Source organism: Argopecten irradians, chromosome 3 (assembly GCF_041381155.1).
Source record: "Argopecten irradians isolate NY chromosome 3, Ai_NY, whole genome shotgun sequence".
In the NCBI taxonomy this organism is placed as follows: Eukaryota; Metazoa; Mollusca; class Bivalvia; order Pectinida; family Pectinidae; genus Argopecten; species Argopecten irradians.
The window spans coordinates 32,750,518-32,774,483 of NC_091136.1; the positions used below are offsets into that span (position 1 = coordinate 32,750,518).

The 23,966-nt window shown below is 36.0% G+C and overlaps 2 protein-coding genes across 3 annotated transcripts; one reads left to right on the forward strand and one right to left on the reverse strand.

Moving 5' to 3' along the window:
• Positions 1-4,516: 4,516 nt before the first annotated feature.
• Positions 4,517-9,960, reverse strand: LOC138318285 (UPF0696 protein C11orf68 homolog). Of its 2 annotated transcripts, none has more exons than XM_069260503.1 (3): positions 9,879-9,960; positions 5,746-5,914; positions 4,517-5,243 (listed from the first exon to the last, which is right to left on the reverse strand). In XM_069260503.1, exons 1-3 carry the CDS (start codon positions 9,901-9,903, stop codon positions 4,583-4,585), a joined length of 855 nt encoding a protein of 284 aa, XP_069116604.1. In that variant the 5' UTR covers positions 9,904-9,960; the 3' UTR covers positions 4,517-4,582. The 2 variants fall into 2 exon arrangements, with proteins under 2 accessions (XP_069116604.1, XP_069116605.1); XM_069260504.1 differs by lacking the exon at positions 9,879-9,960 and adding an exon at positions 9,723-9,872.
• A 3,363-nt stretch (positions 9,961-13,323) lies between these two features.
• Positions 13,324-19,295, forward strand: LOC138319632 (tubulin epsilon and delta complex protein 1-like). Its single transcript, XM_069262783.1, is given in 8 exon segments — positions 13,324-13,440; positions 13,442-13,519; positions 15,151-15,250; positions 15,432-15,637; positions 16,971-17,078; positions 17,432-17,542; positions 18,557-18,638; positions 19,135-19,295. Coding segments are annotated over 8 exon segments (882 nt in total). The 5' UTR covers positions 13,324-13,404.
• Positions 19,296-23,966: the final 4,671 nt, after the last annotated feature.

Genomic DNA, 23,966 nt, shown 5'->3' on the forward strand with positions numbered 1-23,966 from the left:
AGATCAATATTTGTGGATAAAATACCTACGATGGCATCAGGGTAAGACAATTTACACTATCCTTTAGTACTTGTTACAGGGGGGATACAGTTATAGTCAGCAGATGCTGCAGCAAAATAAACAGAAAGGAAATCAGAAAGGAAGAAATGAAATAAAACTAAACTAAAATCAAAGCAAAAGAAATCTTACAAAGACGCTAAGCAAAAAAACAACACAGAAAATTCATGATTCAGAGTCGAGTGTATTGTTAGTCATATTATTTGCCTGTGCCTTCAGAGATGTGAAGTGTATCATCTGCAATGCAAACATCTGAACTGATCAGAGAAGAAAAGCAGAAAAAGCATTCTACACAAAGTGTACATATACTATTATAAAGCAAAGGGATAGGAAATACAGTTAGAGAGAAGTAGTTCTAGTGCTGTAGGCTTTTATATCACAGCCAGATATAGGTAACCCTTCCTCAGCTATCTCTTATAGGTAACCCTTCCTCAGCCATCTCTTATAGGTAACCCTTCCTCAGCTATCTCTAATGGATAACCCTTCCTCAGCTATCTCTAATGGATAACCCTTCCTCAGCCATCTCTAATCTAAATAATTTTCAATTGATACTTTTTCATATGGATATTCAACAGAAAATTGATCTATCAAACAGAAAGATTTAGAATATATCAAAATTTTATTACAAAACTCTTTAAATAATGTTAAACCTGAAACTTTTCACTGTCCTCCTTTAAGAACTTTTAATTAGTAAACCTTCACCTTTACTTGTTGGACTTGCAGAAATCTTTAGCAACATTTCCTATAGCCACAATACTTTGATAGCAAGTTTGATAATCCTTGACCAATGTAATGTTCTTTTTATTATTACCTATAGTATATCCTTGACCTCTGTAGTCTGTAATATTCCAAGGTTACAAGGTTTGTCACCTTGACCTTTCAAAGAATATTTGTATTATATTGACCTCAATTATATTCAAAGGTTACAAGGTTTAGTAACCTTGACTTTTCAAAGAATCTTTGTGTAACCTTGACCTCTATAATATTCAATTCATACAAGATTTAGTTACCTTGACCTTTCAGATATCCCCTTGATAGAATATTTGTGTAATATTAACCTCTATGGTTGACCCTTCAGTTATATAATAAATGTATAATTTGCACTTTTCTTCTGCAATGCCAACACCCAATTCTTAATCAATTGACGAAGTGTCATAATTATTTCTGAAGAAGCAATATAATAGAAAGGACAACTTACAAAGGTCGACAACACATAATACATATTGAAAGACAAAGAGTATATATTTGGATAGTGATTATACAATAAAACAAGAATCGGTTACAAACACACTATCCTAACACATCACAAACTGTGTTACAAATCTGCAATGGTTATTCCATCATGTCAGATGGCAAATGAATGTTACTTAAATTTCAAGTCAATGATTTTCTCCCATTTTTCATGAAATTATTGTCTTTTAACAGATGAACAGATGGAATTCTTGGGGTCCAATCTCTTCATGACCATCCAAGGGTCAAAGACAAAAATTATCTTTATTGGCCAATGCATTTACACATTGGTCTAATTGGTTTAAAATTTGTCATTTGGGACCCTAAGAAAGTGGTCTTGATACTTTTGATGACAGATTCTAATGCAACATAGTTGAAAAAATTCAAAATGGGAGAAATTGTGTATGGCTATGATGTTAGTGAATTCACACCATTCCAACAGCAGCCCATGAGAGTGTTTTTACCTGTAACTAAGAAAACAATGTTAATGAATATATAAGCCAATGATCAGGAACAGCCATCTCGAGTATAACCTGAAGAACCACACAGGGATGGGATGTATATTGACAAGATAATGCAGACTTTTGATAATATCACTTCTCTGGTTTGAAAATTTTTTTTCTTCTGAAAATACAATATCTACCATGCATTCGAAATGTCTTCAGAAAGATTTTTTCAAAATATTTTTATCTGAAAATGCAATACCTATCATGTGTTTGAAAAATATACAGAAAGATTTTTTTTCAGAGATATTAACGGATGGACGACGGACCGCGGACGAAAGGTGATTTGAATAGCCCATGACCACCATCTGATGAAAAATCAGAACCAATCACAGGCCAGAAAAAACAAGAGGCCCAGAGGGCCTGTATCGCTCACCTGGTTTGTAATGCCTAGGAATGTTCTGAATTCAAGTTCATTGTTTCGTTTCTGAATTCCCCTATTAGGCCCCACTCTTTCTGCTCCAGGGGGTCAAAGCCAAAATTTATACAAATTCTGTTAACCCCAAGGATGTTTCTGGGCCAAATTTGGTTAAAATCCAAGCAGAACTATATGACTATTAGCGATTTACAGGATTTACCTCTATTTCCCCTATTGGGCCCCGCCCCTCCTGCCCCCAGGGGGTCAGAGCCAAAATTTATACAATTTTCTGTTCTCTTTCCCCCAAGGATGTTTCTGGTCAAATTTGGTTACAATCCATGCAGAACTCTAGGACAAGTAGCAATTTATAAGATTACCTCTATTTCCCCTATTGGGCCCCGCCCCTCCTGCCCCCGGGGGGTCAGAGCATAAATTTATACAAGTTCTGTTCCCCTTCTGCCAAGGATGTTTGTATATGATTTTGGTTACAATCCATGCAGAACTCTAGGACAAGTAGCGATTTAAAGGATTTACCTCTATTTCCCCTATTGGGCCCCACCCCTCTTGCCCCCGGGGGGATCAGAGCCAAAATTCATACAAGTTCGGTTCCCCTTCCCCAAAGGATGTTTGTGGCCAAATTTGGTTACAATCCATGCAGAACTCTAGGACAAGTAGCGATTTATAGGATTTACCTCTATTTCCCCTATTGGGCCCCACCCCTCTTGCCCCCATGGGGTCAGAGCCAAAATTTATACAAGTTCTATTCCCCTTTCCCCAAGGATGTTTGTGGCCAAATTTGGTTACAATCCATGCAGAACTTAAGGACAAGTATCGATTTATAGGATTTACCTTTATTTCCCCTATTGGGGCCCCGCCCCTCCTGCCCCCGGGGGGTCAGAGCCAAAATTTATACAAGTTCTGTTCCCCTTCTCCGCAGGATGTTTGTGGCCAAATTTGGTTACAATCCATGCAGAACTCTAGGACAAGTAGCGTTTTATAGGATTTACCTTTATTTTCCCTATTGGGCCCCGCCCCCTCCTGCCCCGGGGGGTCAGAGCCAAAATTTATACAAGTTCTGTTCCCCTTCCTCCAAGGATGTTTGTGGCCAAATTTGGTTACAATCCATGCAGAACTCTATGACTAGTAGCGATTTAAAGGAAATGTTGACGGACGGACGACGGACGCCGCGCCATGACAATAAGCTCTCACCGCCCTTCGGGCCAGGTGAGCTAAAAATTCTGTAGAGATTACAGGAAGAGCGACGCCCAACTTCAAAGCCATACAGTCAACCACAGTGTATCGTTGATGCATATCAAACGATTTAGTTACATGTTCTATTCTGTTGCCTCCCGTTTTACTTATGAAATTGTCTAGGCCCTGGAATATCGAGGTTGATGTTGGCACATTCATAATAAAGTTAAACTAAGGTCACAAATTTTGGCGGTCTATTTATAAGCCAGTCTTACATAATAACACAGCGATAGAACTAGTTAAAATATGATACAAGATTTAACGGTATACATATATACCAGATACTATGCAGTGATGGTGTATTATTAGATGGTTGACTTGTCATAAGTCTAACAGCCATGACCTACGAGTAAATCAGATCGGTTTATGAGAAACAGCTTAATGTGATTCTGTGTGCAAGCTCACAAGCTATAAACCTTTATTCAAGGAGCAGTTTGTCTGATCAACTATTAATGTTTCAATGCATGTATTTAAGATATCTTCGTGAATTCGATTTAGAAGATTATGATAGTGTGAACGCAGCATATCTGCGATTTAATTTAAATATTCGTTGTTATATAAGATATCTTGGATACTAGACCCGAATTATGTATATTCTTTATAACTAACATGAAAAGATAATCTTATAGAGGAAATCATAACTAGGGCTTTTCTTTACTAGGATCGTTTATAAGATATGTCGTTCATCAATTATTTTATATAAATATGATTATCTTACATATTTAAAATATCGTTGTTATACAAGATATTTTAATAGCAACGATTTTTCATGAAAGGGCCAAAAGGTTTTTAATTTAACAAAATTCTCATTCTATATAAGATAACGTTAAATTAACACCGAAATTTAAATTATATTAAGAAAATTATATCTATATATATTACTTTTGTAATAAATATCAATATTTCGATATATAAAGATGCATGGAAAACTTTTATATATTGAAATTTAACGAGGTATCTTATATATATAATACGCGAAATATCTTATTAACTTTAATAAGGGACATCATTATCTAATTTCTATATCATATATTCTTTATATGCTATATATACGATATCTTATTTAATTATATAAGATATCTTATGTAATTTGATTAAATACAGGTATTAGACCTCGCTCCTGTTATAAATGTTAAACTGCCTTTTCACATGCTGTGTGCTGCAATAATGTTAAGCTACGTTTCTAAAACACATCAATCTTAGACTGTTTCGATTTGACGTCATAGTTACTTTGGTAGATGACTGGAGTGATTTTCCACTGATTGTTTCTATACACACCACAGTATGTAAAAATATCAGGTTTGTACGATAGCTTCCCGCGTATCCCAATGGCACGGATACCGCTTTCTAAAGCTCTCACTTCATCCATATCAAGAAAGTTGTCGTTGTAGATACATATGACATGACTTGGATTATTATTTTCCAGCATCTTTTCAATAGTCATTGTGGATACTTTTGCATAATGACAACCTGGAATGCTGCCGTCAACGATGGACCGAGCAATCTTGGTCCACAGTACATCGACCTTGACCCCAGTTGGCACAGGAATCAGCATCCACTTCCCAGTCGTAATTCCAAATTCAACAGCTAGATCAAAAACAAGCTGTTTAGTTATTTCTTTTCCAGAGGAAATTTCTTTTGAGAATTTAGCCAACATCCTCATCACATGTGGTGGATACACGGTTTCTTCATCATCTGTTGAAGAATCGCATTCATCGTCATCAGTTGACGAACTCTCTTCCTCTTCCTCTGATGAGGACTCTTCTTCATACGTGTCGCTGTCGGGCTTCTGTTTCTCTTTATATCGTCGTCTTAAGACCCCAACAAACTGAGGTATGTCATCACTGTAAGAAAACACATCTTTCTTAACTTAAATATTTCGCCAGTGACAAACCCAAGGGTTTTCTTACTAACTTATGAAATAAATTAATGACTGTGTATTAAATGAACAAGCTTCAATCACCTGACTTGACAATGTTGTTTTTTAATGTAGCAAACTGTACTGAACAAACATCAATAACAGCGATGAAAAGTACTGAACATTGTTCAGAAAACAAGGTACTCAAAGTACTACCAAATATAATTTTCAGCTAATAATTGGACTTTTAAAATTAAAACATATGCATTGTAAATATTGTAATTCTGAATATGTTGGTAATTTTGTATTGTGAATTAAATATTAAAAGCTCCTCTTGATTCGTGAGTATGAAAATAATGGCACAAATAACTTCAGCTATTAGCATATACAATTGTGCCAAGTTGCAATAAAACTTAAAAAGATTGCTTGAAAGAAAGCAAAAGACAAACAAATAATCCATGCAATACAGTTTGGTTGTGTAAACCTACCCTTCTCTGACCCTAGAAGGCATGTTAGCCTCCAACCACATGTCAAATGGTGCTGGGGTACGTCCAACAACGTAGGTACAAGTAGATTCCACGTAGTTCTTATAAAAATCGGCGGGGTCAATAGAGAGCTCCGTCAGCTTGGTGATAAACTGTTCAAAAGTCAATGTGGCTGTAAAAGGAAAGATATAATAAATGATAAATGACAAAGGGTTTTCATTACTTTTTGAAGTGGAATAGTCATCCTCGATACTCCAGGGGTTCCGATTACCTACGATCTCTTCACCCCTGGACTATTTCATAGTTAAACTGGAGGCAACAGAACAGTACAGGTAATTCAGTCATTTGATGTACATCAAAAGAGCCATATAACGGTACACTGTGGTCGACTGTGTGGCGTTGATGTTAGGCGTCGCTCTCTCTGTAGTCTTCAGAGGAAATCTTTGCTAGCATGTGATTGGTCAGATGTTTTCCGCTGAGCTGCCTTCAATTGTACTATGAGATAGTCCAGGGGTGTATAGATCGTAAGTGATCGGAACCTCCGGAATATCGAGGATGTGGAATAGTTAACAGTGACACATTTTTATGAGTATTACAACGTGACAAATCAAGATAGTTTCCTTCTCGATTCACAATTTTTGTATAGAAACTACCAATGCTTGTTGGTGTACACTATAGTTCCAAAGGTCCCAAGACAATTCAGCAATTTGTTATTCGGTTTTTTGGTCAATTTCAAAATGAAGGTCAGAAAGCCAGCAACCAAGTACCGTCAAGAAGTTCTAGCAAAATGCACGAACATTTACATTATATTGCACGTTAAAAAAACGATTGAAATCTCATCTTGACATTGAAGCGATTAATTCGAAGCTGTCAATTTGCCATAAAAGGCGCAATGGGTAAGATACATGTACATTGTAAAACAGAAAGGAATTTTAAAGCCTATCTGACCTTCCCACTATATCTATGAGAAAGAGTTGGTGGAAAACATCAAAGATAACATCAAGATTTGTTAGGAAATACGTAAGAGACAAAACATGAATAAGGATGTCTTTAAAAAACGTCGAGAAAGCTGATGGTACCAACAAAACCGTAACACTGCCAATGAAATTAATACATATTTTGGATCAGTCTTCTACCAGTCTATCACTGATGAGCCATCCGAATTTTGTCAGTACACGGTAACTGTATTGAAGTCAATCAAAATATCGACAAAAATTTTATAAAGGAACTGGTTTAAAAAATCGCCAGGCCCCGATATTTTCCATCTCAAATTAGTGACAGCTATTTACGAAGAAATTGTCGGACCTTTAGAAGTTATATCCAGAAACATATATTAGAGAGTATATGTTTCTGTTATATCCCAAAAGTCATCATGAAATGAAAGCAAAATTCCAGGAGATTGCCATACCATTATTAATGTATCTCCTTTATTTAAAAGTGGAAACCACAACAAAGTTATACCGTCCAATTAGCCCGACATTTATTCATACATAATTATACAAAGAATAGTCCGGGACTAAATATTGGACCGCTTAGAAAGAAGCAAACCTTATTAAAACAAGAGGCCCAGAGGGCCTGTATCGCTCACCTGGTTTGTAATGCCAAGTAATGTTCTGAATACAGGTTCATTGTTTCTTTTCTGAAGGAATTTTAATATTAACCTCTAAATCCCCTATTAGGCCCCACCCCTCCTGCCCCCAGGGGGTCAGAGCCAAAATTTATACAAGTTCTGTTCCCCTTCCCCCAAGGATGTTTGTGGCCAAATTTGGTCACAATCCAAGCAAAACTCTAGGACAAGTAGCGATTTATAGGATTTACCTCTATTTTCCCCTATTGGGCCCCACCCGTCCTGCCCCTGGGGGGCCAGAGCCAAAACTTATACAAGTTCTGTTCCCCTTCCCCCAAGGATGTTTGTGGCCAAATTTGGTTACAATCCATACAGAACTCTATGACTAGTAGCGATTTAAAGAATTTACCTTCTATTTCCCCTATTGGGCCTCGCCCCTCCTGCCCCCCGGGACCAGAGCCAAAATTTATACAAACTCGGTTCTTATTCTCCCAAGGATGTTTCTGGCCAAATTTGGTTTACATTCCATGCGGAACTCTGTGACTAGTAGCGATTTAAAGGATTAACCTCTATTTCCCCTATTGGGCCCCGCCCCTCCAGCCCCCAGGGGGCCAGAGCCAAAATTTATACAAGTTCTGTTCCCCTTCCCCCAAGGATGTTTGTGGCCAAATTTGGTTCCAATCCATGCAGAACTCTATGACTAGTAGCGATTTAAAGGATTTTCCTCTATTTCCCCTATTGGGGGCCCCTCCTGCCCCCGGGGTCAGAGCCAAAATTTATACAAGTTCTGTTTCCCTTCCCCCAAGGATGTTTGTGGCCAAATTTGGTTACATTTCATTCAGAACTCTATGACTAGTAGCGATTTAAAGGATTTACCTCTATTTCCCCTATTGGGCCCCGCCCCTCCTGCCCCGGGGGGGGGGGGGGGGCCAGAGCCAAAATTTATACAAGTTCTGTTCCCCTTCCTCCAAGGATGTTTGTGGCCAAATTTGGGTACATTCCATTCACAACTCTATGACTAGTAGCGATTTAAAGGATTTACCTCTATTTCCCCTATTGGGCCCCGCCCCTCCTGCCCCTGGGTGATCAGAGCCAAAATTTATACAACTACTGTTCCCCTTACCCCAAGGATGTTTGTGGCTGATTTTGGTTACATTCCATGCCAAACACTAGGACAAGTAGCGATTTAAAGGATTTACCTCTATTTCCCCTATTGGGCCCCGCACCTCCTGCCCCCGAGGGATCAGAGCCAAAATTTACACAAGTTCTGTTCCCCTTCCCCCAAGGATGTTTGTGGCCAAATTTGGTTCCAATCCATGCAGAACTCTATGACTAGTAGCGATTTAAAGGATTTACCTCTATTTCCCCTATTGGGCCCCGCCCCTCCTGCCCCTGGGGGATCAGAGCCAAAATTTATACAAGTTCTGTTCCCCTTCCCCCAAGGATGTTTGCGGCTGATTTTGGTTACAATCCATGCAGAACTCTAGGACAAGTAGCGATTTAAAGGATTTACCTCTATTTCCCCTATTGGGCCCCCGCCCCTCCTGCCCCCAGGGGGCCAGAGCCAAAATTTATACAAGTTCTGTTCCCCTTCCCCCAAGGATGCTTGTGGCCAAATTTGGTTACAATCCATGCAGAACTCTAGGATAAGTAGCGATTTATATGATTTACCTCTATTTCCCCTATTGGGTCCCGCCCCTCCTGCCCCGGGGGGGTCAGAGCCAAAATTTATACAAGTTCGGTTCCCCTTCCCCCAAGGATGTTTGTGGCCAAATTTGGTTCCAATCCATGCAGAACTCTGTGACTAGTAGCGATTTAAAGGATTTACCTCTATTTCCCCTATTGGGCCCCGCCCCTCCTGCCCCCGGGGTCAGAGCCAAAATTTATACAAGTTCTGTTCCCCTTCCCCCAAGGATGTTTGTGGCCAAATTTGGTTACATTTCATTCAGAACTCTATGACTAGTAGCGATTTAAAGGATTTACCTCTATTTCCCCTATTGGGCCCCGCCCCTCCTGCCCCCGGGGGGGCCAGAGCCAAAATTTATACAAGTTCTGTTCCCCCTCCCCCAAGGATGTTTGTGGCCAAATTTGGTTACAATCCATGCAGAACTCTAGGACAAGTAGCGATTTATAGGAAATGTTGACGGACAGACGGACGGACGACGGACGACGGACGCCGCGCCATGACATAAGCTCACCGGCCCTTCGGGCCAGGTGAGCTAAAAACGTTGTTATTTGTAATATTTCAGTCAATTACCAAGCTTTGAAAATATGTGTGTAAAATTGTATTTTGAGAAAAACAGACGGTAAGGTAGGGTTATTGAGAGTACAATATTTCCAAAAGCCTTAATAAACAGTTTATCAACCAATCTTTCAGTGAGCAAATTAAAAAAAATTAAACGAGGGGAAACACCTTAAACACGGGTAAATCGAAAGTACAATGTCAATGTGCAATGTACAATGCATCATTGAGTCATCTCTCGAGTTTTCTTTTTTATCAGTGACTTCCATGTTAAACTATTGCATATAATCTAAAATATCCACTTGTCTTAATGAACCACACACGTACAACTGCTATCATCTGATGCCGACATCTTGATATTAATGAACGTTGACTTTCTGTTGGGTCACACTTAATAACGACAAGAAACGACAAGAAACGACAACAAACGACAACACGTTAAATATAAGGAAAAGTTAGTGACAACACAAGATATGTCATTCAGTACATTAAAATGAATATTTCTACCAAGTTTTATGAAGATTGGAGCAAAAATGAAGGAATTAGAGCGATTTTAATATTCTGAAATCGGCCGCTGGTCAACGATAAATCGAGTGACAAGAGGTTTGCCGTGACGGTATACCGACAACACGTTGAAACATCGAAAATGTTTTAAAAAACCTAACGACAACAGAAGATATTTTATTTGTCATACTATATTGCATATATGTACAAAATTTCATTAAGATTGGAAAAAAAATGAAGACTTTATACCTGTTTTAATGTTACGAGATCGGCGACTGGTCAGGTTTACTACCGACAAACAGATCGACGACTCACACACGCCTGTACACACGCGTGTGTACGAGTGCATAGGGTCTCGATACTGTTTGTCTAAGCCATTATTGTGTAAACATCATTATAGTCGGTGTAGAACTCTAGGCCATACTCAATACACGAACACTTTTGAAGATAATTGTAAAAAAATTTCTTACATGTGGTTGAATCCAGATTGTTTTCTTAACATTCCACAAATAGATGCTTTTATTAATGATTTCATGGTTTGTTTACTTGTCAGCCCTGTGTTTCAGCAGATTTGAGTACCCAAAATGGAACAACCTCCTAAATAATTAAAGTTTGATTAATAAATGTCCAGGCATGAAAAAAACTGTTTGAATTCATTTAAAGAAAGTTCAAACATATTTTAGTTTATTCAGGGCACATGTCTTTCAAAAATATTCCATTCAGCATTTATTTTCTCATTTTAAAATATATGGTGTTTTTAGGGGTGTCGCACGACGTCGTTTCCCGGAGTTTTTCAAAATTTCATTATTTTTAAACACAGATAATAAGCAACTGGAAAGAAAATTGTCACAAAATAGTCAGCACCTTAGTTTTTTGTTCAGGACTGTTATTGTTAGTTTAGATTGCAAACTGAAAATTCTGTATCACATATTTTAAAAGTGTTTCATTTTGGGTAGCGTTCCAAATTGGGTAGCGTCACGTTAGTTTTTTTGTGTGTGTGTATTTTTAGCTGCGTAAATATTTTTATATTAATTCACTTTTTTTATTAACGCGGTAACTTTATTTAATACGTTTTATTTGAAAGATTAAGTTTAAATATCTTGAATCCCGTCTTGCGGGCACACAAGATTTCGCTTGCGTATCGTAAGTTTTAATTTCGGGAAGCTTACAAATATTACGTTTATTTAACACTTTTTATTACTGAACTTACACATTTTATTTATTGAATGATTTTTACTGACACATACATACGTGTAATTCATTTGAAAAGTATTAGAAGGTCAACGAATTTTAACTGTTACAACATCTTGAATCCCGTCTTGTGGGCACACAAGATATTTCGCAAACATATCGTAAAATGTCCAACTGATAATTTCGCAAACTTATCGTTTAAAGTCTAACTGTTTAAGAGAAACACAATCCTTAAATATCTTGAACCCCGTCCTGCGGGCACACAAGATTTCGCTAAGACATTTTTTCTGTTTAGACGGACCGTGCGATTCTGTTCATTTCCACGTACACGTTTTCGTGTATCCGGTTTTTTCGCGATGGCTGATGTTTTTGTAATAGTTAGCATTCCATTAGTGGAAGATATAAGTTCCTTTTTCTGCTTCACAAGTTTCAAAAACTTGTGCACGTTCCGTTGTCGTTGTCTTTGTCTTTGGCAGTGTTCTCCAAAATACTGAACTGATTTTTAAATGTTGCGCATGCGGAGCTAATTCGTACTCTCCTATTCCGTGACGCGATCTGCGCACGTGGTTGTACTTCGTGTTTTGTATGTGCTCTAATCGTTTTTCGAAATTTTCCAGTCACCAACAAGCTTTATGATGTCATTCATTGATTCGCAATTGTTGTTTTTCCAGCCTTTGGGTATATGGGGGCATCGTACTCGGGCCTCAACCACCCTGCGCCGGATAGTTGGTAAAGTTTTTTCAGACCAATATGTACCCATACGTTCACCATACATATTGTCGATTTTGCTTGATACTGAATCAAATTCTTTGATAGTATCCAAATTGATCAGTCCATCCTCGCCAAAGATAGACGACATTATCGGCGCTTTTTCATTGTCGTTCATTCATGCTCCCGAAAATATACGCAAATATTTTATACAAAAATGTACAATAAAAAAAACATATATTAATGTATTTCTTAAGATAACATATGGGAAGTATATATACACACCATATGTTGACATAACAATAAATACAATCGCGAACTGTAATCACTCTGATAATATACACACGTGTGTGCTTCTTCTATGTATACTGTATGCAAGCCGTCGTAGACGTTTCAATGACCATTACTCATTCAAATCTTCATCAATAGTCATTACAATTGACATGAATTACTTTCTTTAGATATAGGTTACATATATTATTATTTGCGGGTAACATTACTGCGTAATTTCGTAAAATAATTTGTGTTGTCGGTCGGATCTAGATCTCTACATGTAAGCTTGGCTTACACACATGTATACACTCTGCGTCTCTTCATATTTGAAATCGTCATTACTCCGGTATTTTTACTCCAATCTTAATGAATTTTTGTACAGAGATGCATTATGGTATGACAAACAACATATCTTATGTTGTCGTTAGGTTTTTCTAATTTTTTAATGCTATGATGTGTTGTCGGTAATACTGAACATACACACTCGCGATATAAATCTGACCAGTCGCCGATCTCGTAACATTAAAAACAGGTATAAAGTCTTCATTTTTATTCCAATCTTAATGAAATTTTGTACATAGATGCATTATAGTATGACAAATAACACATCTTCTGTTGTCGTTAGGTTTTTAAAACATTTTCGATGTTACAACGTGTTGTCGGTATACCGTCACGGCAAACCTCTTGTCACTCGATTTATCGTTGACCAGCGGCCCGATTTCAGAATATTAAAATCGCTCTAATTCCTTCATTTTTTGCACCAATCTTCATAAAACTTGGTAGAAATATTCATTTTAATGTACTGAATAACATATCTTGTGTTGTCACTAACGTTTCCTTGTATTTAACGTGTTGTCGTTTGTTGTCGTTTGTTGTCGTTATTAAGTGTGACCGCTTTCTGTTCGAATGCGCCCGGTAGTACTTTTCCGGTTGTTGCGATAGCCTCGGCTATTTTTATGATATACACTTATATGCAAAATATATTGTTATTTTTTTTTCTAGAAATCAGTATTGATGAAAGATATCCTAAATAACACTCAATAAGAATTAAAAATAATTTAATCGATTATAAATATAATATATCCTAACTACAATATATAGTACATCACGGCACATGTTTTGTCGTTAAAAATCAGTCTCCGTTGCAGACTATAATATTATGGTTAAATCATAAGCTATGTCACAAGTAAGAGAAACGATCGAATTATTGACCAAAACTATTGAGAAGAAATGGAACTTCTAAGATTAAGGCAGAAGTTTTCAGATTGGCGAAGTTTAACAGTGACGAAGCTGTAAGTTTTTGCACAGGCGCCTGTGGTTAGCTTCAGTGTAGCGGGATTGGACTGGGCCGATCATCGGTGACCGGGTGGCTCAGTCGGTAGAACACTCGGCTAGTATTCTGAGGGTCCCGGGTTCGAATCTCGGTCTGACCGCTACATTTTCACCTCTCCTGTTACAGAATTGGCGCCCAACTAAATAACCCACGGTGGTGGTGTTTGGAAGGGTCTCGTGTGTCTTCGAGGGCGAAGACTTCGAGAAAGGAGGGAGGAGTTTAGCGGGATTGGACTGGGTCGATCATCGGTGACCGGATGGCTCAGTCGGTAGAGCACTCGGCTAGTATTCTGAGGGTCCCGGGTTCGAATCTCGGTCTGGCAGCTACATTTTCTCCTCTCCTGTTACATCTGTATGTACAGTAGGCCCGTGAACTCGATCTTTTTGCTGTAATTCAAAATGATAAATATTTTTACAATTAAAGCGAGATCATACAAAATTGCCGACTTTCGACCCACAACACAGCCGATTTCACAGTACATTGTCAGATTGTATTGTCACATCTAGATCAGAACACAAATCTCCAACATGGCTTTCGACAAAAAAAATCTCCACTGAAACCCAACTCATACACACTATTGATGACTTCGCCAAAACCTAAACAATAATTAACAAACTGATATCGCACTCCTAGATTTTTCCAAAGCGTTTGATAAAGTTCCACTCCACACACTAGACTACTCTTTATATTGAAATTCTGTGGTATTAATGCATCAACTAGATCTATGTATAATTATTCAAAATTTTTTAACCAATATTAAATTTCATGCCACCTTTCAGAGTCAAATGCACTCAACCCTTTGAGTCTGACTCTTGATCTGGAGGAAGAAGAAGATTGATGACGTAGATTGCTACCACTGGATCACATAGGCCTGCTCTTTCTTCAGTCTTTAGAAGTAACCCTATTTGGCAATAGAATATTAATTAAGCTCCTGTTATTTACATGCACATTATATATTGAACATTATTTTTACTGGGTGTTAAACATGACGTGCCATTTCAAAAAACCTCTAACAATTTTGAGAAGCATTGCTAAGTATTGCGTAGCCAGCTAAGTTACTAGATTGCTATATAGGTCCATGTGTACATGTGTACATGGTATAAACACATCAGTGGGTTTCTCCGGGCACTCCCATTTCCTCCCACTCTTAAGACTCCTCGCGCACTTTCATCCGGGCCATCGAAAGTGATTTGTAATGAAGTTGTATAACTTGCTTGGCAATCAATGTAAAATAGAGTTTAAATATCAAAGAAACACAATTTAACAAAGCATGACAATTTATTGACTCGTACCTTTCCGGGCCTCGAACTCACGATCTACCTACGATCCCCTAAAATAGAGTTTATATACACTGTGTCACATCAATATTTCTTTTTATACTTGCATGAGGTAGCTATATGTAGGAGACAAGAGCCGTTTTTGGCATGTTATTGTATCTTTGTAGCTATATTCAGGTGGTAACAAAGTAATTTATTTAATAAATCCAGATGTAAATATACAGTACATGAATATGTATCTACATATTGTTTTATATTTAATTAGTGACTTTGTTTTGCCATTTATAAATTGTTGATTTAATTTTCGTTTCAGACTGTCCCGTTCTGGAGACTCTTGTTTGAGTTACTATATTTCATGAAGTATGGTGTTATTGATGATGTTACAATCAAGGCATATTCTGAGCTTACTCAAGGTACAGTAAAAGTACAAAAAAAAAACAAAACTTTATTGTCATTGTGTGGAAGAATACAATTGCCTTTTAGATGAAACAAAAGAAATCAATGACTTTATAAATTGTATATAGTTTTAGTCTTGTTTGTCCAAATGGCAAAAATACATGATACCTTTTATCACTGTAAAGTATGATGTTTCAGAGGAGCTAGCTGTGTATGTGAAGAAGAGTATGCAGAGTCGAGGATTCTACTCAAAAGAGTTTTCATTGCTCCCCAATGATATGAGTTCAGGAAGCAGGGAGCTATTGTTGGCCTTCGCCTGGCTTATGTGTAAAGAAAATGTTATTGTCAAATTTATGGAGCAATGTTCTTCTCCAGTTGATGAAAACACCCTATCGGTTTATGAAGTAAGTCAAGAACAATTTGTGTAACATCAGGGTTCTCAACAAGTTTTTTAATAAATGGTTGAAAATTAATGAATACGGTTGTTGGGGTCACACAAGCTCACCTTGTGGCCAATATTTATTTCTGAAAAAAAATAGCCTGGTTGCAAAACAAAGAAATAGATGGCTGTTTTTGCCAGGCCAACTGACTTTTATACCTCGTAACTCGAGAACCTGAAACATAATGAAAATGTTTTTAAACTTAAAATTTAAAATATCAGCTAAAAGGGCATTTTCACCCCAATAGGTATGTTCCTGATTGCGATTTCATAGAAAATCTTTTTGAAAGTGGTCAAAACATTACAAACATTGAAAACAGGAGATGTTATTGAATTTTTTAATATATTTTTATATAGGTTTTTATATGCTTATATGAAATGTACATAATAAAATGGTCTTGTCTTGCTAGGGTCAAGGTTTTTAATACACTGATTATAAAACATTATGTCAGAAATTATCATACTTATTAACAACATTATACAGTGTCAACAATGTTAGAAACATATTTGTTCCTGTTTATAATTGACTGATTTGTATCTTGTAAGTGAACTATCCATTACTCTAACTAGTCTTACACCTGCGTATGTAAAAGTCTCTGAAAACTCCGGTTCACTGAAAGTGCCGAGTCATCTACAAATCCTCAACGGGGGGGGGGGGGGGGCGGGGGGGGGTCATGATGAGGTCCTAGTCTCAAACGCCTTTTTTAGCCTCTGCAGAGAGAACATAAGTTAAAACTTGACCACTAGAGGTTAGAATAAATTGATTCATTCAAAATGCTTTATAATAATGCAAAAAGGGTAATAATACACAGAAAAGGAAATTTAACAATGAATGATGATGACAAACAAGATTAAAATAATGAACATGGCTATCTAAATTTATGACTTGCTAACAGTAGAGACTGTTTACTGCAGTAGTTGGATCTACACAGCCACAAAAGTCACTACAGGAAGAAGGGCAATAATTAGGTAGTCTCACTCTATGGTCAGCTCAGACTAACAGAGGTCAGCCTAGTGGCTCCTCCTTTTTGGTGTGATGTTGTAAAAAGTACACTTATTATATTTTACATACTAGAAGTCTCCATTAACATCCAAGAAGACTGATAATTTTGAACACAAATTAAAATACGAAAATGTACTCACAAATATTACTTAAACTTTGGTAAGATTTCCATGATAAGTGGTCAGTACCATGCACGATGAGCACATTTGTGTTTTAGCACAAAAATTTCAAGCATTAAAATCCAGGTGGAAAAAGGTTTATCAATAGTAATAAGTAAAAACTTTGTATACCAAAGGTCCGTGAGTGTACTCAGGGAGTGGTCCTTAACCCCAAGCCTGTCAAAATCTCACTGCCTCTTGAAAGTCCACATGCATCAAAGCATCCAGACCTCTTGATAAGAATGGTAATACTACTTATAACTTGAAATCATATATGTATACAATTTGTCCTTCATTTGTTTTCAACTCTTGATTCAAGATTGGATGCAATATTTTAAACACCATTTTTGGTTTAAAGACCGGCTGGATTCGTGTTTTAAAGTAATATTTTAGTACATGAGCATAACCAAATTGTGATTAAAATCAGAGACTCTTTTCTGTTTGCCTTGCATCAAAAAATAGATTTAAAATGTGATTGGTAACTTATTAACATATCAAAAGATAAGTATTTTTCATTGTTTTAAGTAATAGTCATATAGTTCTTTTAATAAATATCCTTCATATCAAGGTATTGACAGCTAGTGCTTGTTACGTTTAGGTATCTTACATCTCCTGGAGAGAAAGGACAACGAGTGAACGCGAACTAGACAAATTACCTTTGGTCATGGATCTGAGCCAAGAGGAGGGGTTTTTGGAAATCGGGGGATTGGTAAATTATCATGGCTCTATGTTCTGGCACTTGTTATGGAATTGAGTCTTTTCTTTGGACCTCCTTATTTTATTATATTATGTTTTTATTATTGGACCATTTTAAATAAGGGATGATGTGTAAAAGAACTGCCCTGCCAGTATCAGTTCCTATTTGTACCCTTTTTCTTATACCTATTTAGTATGTATTGTACCAGAGTACATGCATTTTTCACCACAAACATTTCTCTATGATCATTGTAGTCTCCTTAATTTGCTCAAAATGTAGGCCTTCCATCATTAATGTCAAGAAAAGGAAAATTGATACCAAAAAATGAAATGTGACTTTTACCCTTATATTTAGTGGGCTATATAAGGATAATGAAGATTAAATCTCCAAAAGTGCTACTCTGGAATAAAACCATCAAACAGTAGTATTATTGAAAAAGGATGTTCTTCAGTTTTCAGTCTTTATACAATGACATATCAAAAATTTGTTATTGATTCACAAAAATAAACAAAATCGATACGTGGTCATTTGTCGTTTGTTTATGACTTCATTGGAACATGTGGTGCTTTCTGTTTTCTTGGTCTATTGATGTTTGAGACAGAGGAAGATCTATTTTAACTGATTTTGAAACATTGTGTTCAACATACACAAAATTATATTACATGAACATCTTTGTCTATAGGAAAAGTGTCTTAGTATAGACCTTAAGAGGGCAGGACCTCTTCTATCTGGGTTAAAACTACCAGGGATGATGATGTTTTAATGCAAACAATTCAACATGACAGTCGTGTGTGTGTGCGCTATGGAATCTGCCAGGACCTACAGCTGAGAGGAAGGCCATTGTTGAATTACGAGTCTATAATCTGAAACAAATTGAGATGTTGTGGTTGGGGCATTGCGCCAGTGTAAACAGTTAATGCCCTGCCTCTTAAAGAACTGTCCACCTACTGGGGTACCAAAGTTTCTATAAACCATGTTGGGCAGCTGTGAGGTACATGACTCATAGGTTGCTGATTTTTATTCCAGATTACTGTGGCTTTTTTCTGGCCTTCTAAAACCTGGCCATCTTCCTTAAATGAAGCCTTTACTAGTGAATTGAATGCTAAAAGTAACCCCCAAGGAATCAAAAAAACTGTTTCTTATATACCCTACACTAGCAGAAAAATTCAATTTAATATAACAGAACTTCCATTCATAAATAACTTGTCTTTTATGATAATAGCATAAAATATTTGAAGATGTTCTTGCTCCAAACAAATCAAAGGGCTTCACAAGAAGAGAAAAGAAATCATCAGTGGCTCTCATGATCCATTTAGCAGGATTAATTTATGTTAGAAAAATTTTTATCGTATTAACTAGTTATGATTTTATTTCCTTTAAATTTGAAATCTGTAAAATTAAAACGTACCGTACATGTACTGAGGAAATTCATTAATGCCATATACATACAAATGTATGTATATATATTGTAGACTGTTCTAATTTGTATTGACCATGAGATATTTTTGGCCAGTAATGTACATGTAGTAGATTTAGGGTTATAATTATGACTTTTATTTTGGTTTATACAATGTTTATTACAAATACACTGTGATTTGTTACAGAGAAGCACAATAACAGAACAGGAATTAGACAACTTATTAACTTCCATCAATATGGAGATTTCGTTACAAAGAGCAAAAACCTTGCTCTGGACAACACAGAACAAGTGCTGAAGACTTACAAGGACCCAGAACTGTTTTATCAAAGGAACTACAACCAGTAAGAAGGTTTCAAACATACAGGTGTCTGCGAGAGAGCGGTCTGGACAAGGAGATAGTGCCCGATACAACACACAGACATTCCGATCAGAAATCGCTGTTCTGGAGGCACAACTTAAAAGACTTGAACTGGAGACTCAGCGTAAACGTTCTCATTACTGCTCTGATTTGGATGTTATAGCCAGTAGCATACCAGACTCTATTTGTATTCAGCCCAAAAGGATATCGGTAATGTGGTGAGTTACTAGTGTATATGTATGTGTGTGTGTGTGTGTGTGTGATAGAGCTTTCCCCCAGGGAGTCTATAACATTGTTGTTATACAAAAAAGGGAATGGCCTTAACAGAGTGATGAATCTTGGGAATATTCAAACAACAGCAATGATATTACTTGCATCATACAGTATTCATATTTAATGATTTTATTATCAAGTCAGTTTGTCTGTCTTCTACTTGTACTAGAAAGGACAATTTTAAAAGTTTAAATTAGGAGAGTTTTCTGTTATAATAGTCAAATTATTATAAACATATTTGAAAAATGACACTTACTGCCGTTCTATCATAAGATTGCACGATTGTGTTACAGTACTAGTGTACCGACTCACTGTAGAAGATTACATCGTTACATGTTACAGGACTAATCTCAAACATAACCACACAGTCCATAATAGCGACTTAGTTCCGAACCTGAATATCAGACAGGGCATCGATGATAGCTAATTCTGTGAACTCGGATGTTACGAAGCCTGTATTTCATGGCATGAAATCATACTCGGCAACATTGTACTGAGGAGAGTATGGTGGTTGGAAGACAAGATTTAGTCCACGTTGTTCAAGCACGTTTGTTTTACATTTGTTCACCTGCTCTGCGACAGAACAGACACATTTTCATTTACATACAAGTACACACGTTTGCCTCAATAAGTTTCTCTCTCGGATTTCACAACCATTTATGCTTGGTTTCATTTTCTTGTGATGTTCAACGAATATAACAACTTCTTCACTGACCTTTGTTGGTGTCTTGATAGGCCGAACACATGGAAGCAGAGAACCATGCTGTTCCTCGTACAATTTTGCGATGTTTCGACAGGTGGATTTTCAAACGCTGACCACTTTAGATATATTTCCATATGACACCCATCATTGTACATTTTCACTACCCTTTCGCATACTTTTAGATTGGTTTGTGGCTTTGACATGTCGACATATGATTCGGTTGGGGACTGCTTTCTAATTTTGGCTTGTGATCGGTTGAACCGCTTTCTAGTTATTTTGTGCAGTTTTAGCGAGATATTAAAATAGTAACGTACACATGTGCAAACACACATAATTATGAAATGAACAGCTATGTTTAAGCAGCAGATACTTTCTTCCTGACCTTCATATTTAATTCACTACCATAATTATTTATGTGTTTAAATCAATATTATGTATTCTTCTACAGCTAGTATAACCTGATTTTGTGTTATCTCTTTCTATGTTTGATTTTTTTTTGCAATTATAGTATTTATATATTTACAACAGCTATTTCAGGAAACTCGGTCCGTCAAGTTCGTCACATGTGCTAGGTGTACTACGGAAAAAACACACTGGATTCAAAACAATTATGTATAATTTTTACAGCACGAATTCATATATATATCAACGTTATTTATTTTACGGTGTAATACTTCTATTTTACAACTATTAATTTTTCTGATGTTTATCTATTTGAACATTTGTAATTGTTTACCGGGGATGTACAACTAGGTTGTGTAACATTTATACACACTTCAAACAATCACACTGCGGTGTTACATAGACACTTCACTTGTAACATGTAGCGATGTAATCTACTACAGTGAGTCGATACACTAGTACTGTAACACAATCGTGCAATCTTTATGATAGAACGGCAGTAAGGATACTTTCCTGAAACATAATGTTACTCTGGGTATATTTCTCTAATGTTTGTTGTTTGCTGAACTAAAGGCAGTATTTTCTGCAATAATCTGTATCTGTACGAGTTACAGTTATGTCCCTTTGTGCAATCTACATAATGTACATTTTACATACTACTTAACATTATAGAAAAAGCCATAGTCACTATGTACATAGTATAAGGTCAGCATTGTGATAGTACACATACTCAAGTTGGATTATATGCCCAATTATATACTGCTATCAATTGGATTTTCATTTCATCATCTATCCAAATTAAACGGAATTATATTCAAATATGATTAATTTGAAATGTATCTTCACCTTGTGATATAAGCATGATATTTAATTATTGTTAATGTTGTTATTCCCAGGCACTAAACAATGGAGGCTAGGAAAAATAATCCTAAATCTTGTGCTAAGATTTTACTGAAATTAATTGCATGCTGCAAAAGTTAATAATAAAAAATAAATATTCAAGCTTTGTTCATTAAATTAATCGAGATGGATAGCAGCAGCTAAAATAACCAATTTAAATGAGTTCCTTTAATGAATGATTAATATGGATAATTAATATGAAACAATTTTTAATGAATTTAAAGTAAGGAATATTTTGTCATTAATTTACTGGTAGAAATTAAAGAAATATTTTGTCATTAATTCACTAGTAGAAATAAAAGAAATATTTTGTCGTTAATTTACTAGTGTGAAGAAATATTTTGTCCTGAATTGACTAGTAGCTGTATATTATATATAAAGAGACATGTTTGTCAGGACAAGATGGACCACAGTTAACTTGTGATCACCTATATCTGTGATTGATTTGTTTGTTGTTTTTACTGTGATGTTTTTATTTTTGAGTTTGTAATGGTAAAGCATATATGTTCATTTGTGATGATACAAGCATGGAACAAGTTTTGCTATATGATTTTAACCTATTTAAAGATTTCGTTGTGAGTAATGTGATAATATTTCTTTCACACATGAATATATGATTAAAAGATTACATGTAGAATCTTTGTTTCCTGCTAAGTTGATAACATAATTCAGCGAGAAAAACATCATATGTATTTCATTAACTAAGTGATACTATTTTAACGAAATATGTTTCATCAGCATTACAGTACATATATGTTTATTTATATGAGGTATATATCTATACATGTATATATATTTGGTCTGTAACTGTTGTTTATCTTGCTGAAAACCTTACACTTGTCGTTAATGTGTAGAAGTATGACAATTATATAAGTTTGTGAAATTTCTACATTCTAGGGTTTCTGTGAGTTGTTAATTAGGTGTCCGTATATTCTATATAACAAACCTTCCTGTTCTTAGTCATTTATTGAGAACCACATTCACATAGTGCTATTGCCAGTTACTGTCAGATTGACTCTTTTTCTTGGTCTCCCCATCAAATCCTAGCATTTGTCCAAGAAGGAAAGCACCTTGGGAGGTTTTAAAACATTACCAAACAAATAACTTTTACCAGAGAAAAAATAGAGCTAATGTTGAAGGTCTCAAAGTCAATAGTGATCTCTTGTTTAACTGAAAACGTTTGACATACGTACGGTTACATTTATTATGATAAAGAAAATGTCCATCAGTAAACACAATTACGGTCTCTATTTATCATTCTGTATAGACTCAGCCAATGAATTAATGAAAGGTTTAGAGCTCCTTCATTATATAGAAAAGTAAATCTTTCCATGTGGTATATTTTATGTAATGTTAATTTGTTTGTGTTTTATAATTTAATGCAGTTGTTTAATTTATTTTAAAGTTCATTAGAGATACTTTGTTTTTTCATGTTCAAACTTTTAGATTAAATAAAATTTGTTTCTTAAAAAAAAAAGTGTTCTAGTGCTCAGGCCTATTGCCTTACGAGATGGCATCATGCATTGCCCTCGTTCTTAAATATTCGAGATATTACCATTCATGTCACATAAAAGATGATAGTAGCTGCTGAGCCTGCTTGTAATGTCGCATCATCAATACCACTTTCTCTGTCAGTTGGAAAGTACAAATGTCAACAACAGAGGACTTCTAGCAAAAAGGAGGGAAAATATTACCAAAAATTAGTTATAATTAACAAATGATCTGTAATTCAAAAGTACAGTACAAAGGACATACATGTATATATAATTCACCAAAAAAGGCTACTGATTTCATAAATTCTTTAGTCTTTTATATTAGTTTCGTTGTGCTTTTCTCAAAATAAAGAAAAAAATTAAGATACAATATGGAATTTACTACCATCACTAGTACCGATAGAGACTCCTTTACTGGGACTATTTTCCCTTAGACAGTTCCAGATATCATTTGGTTAATCTTAATCATTCACTTCCAATGAACGTCTAGATTCTTTTGTTCACTGTACACATATTCTACATTCTAAACTCAAAATTTATTTCATGTATTTCTACTTTGTTAATTGCCAATTATTTTAATTAATTGACATAGAGTAAACAGATCAGATGTCCATTTTATGATCACATCAAGGGTACAGAAACACAGCGTTGCAATAGCAGCTTCAATGTATAGTCTACCCTATCATGAGCTGGGACTATGGGAAAGACTGACATTGATGTTACACTGTAACCAGAACATGCTGATGTTAAAAGTTTATAATACCAGCAAGGCAGCAAACCTCATTCATTTGTTGATATCCAGTTCTAGTTTGTTTACGGAGGCGAGATATTAGGTAGGCTCCACATGGTCTCAGTTAATCTGCCATGTTGTCTAGTTATAAAAAAGG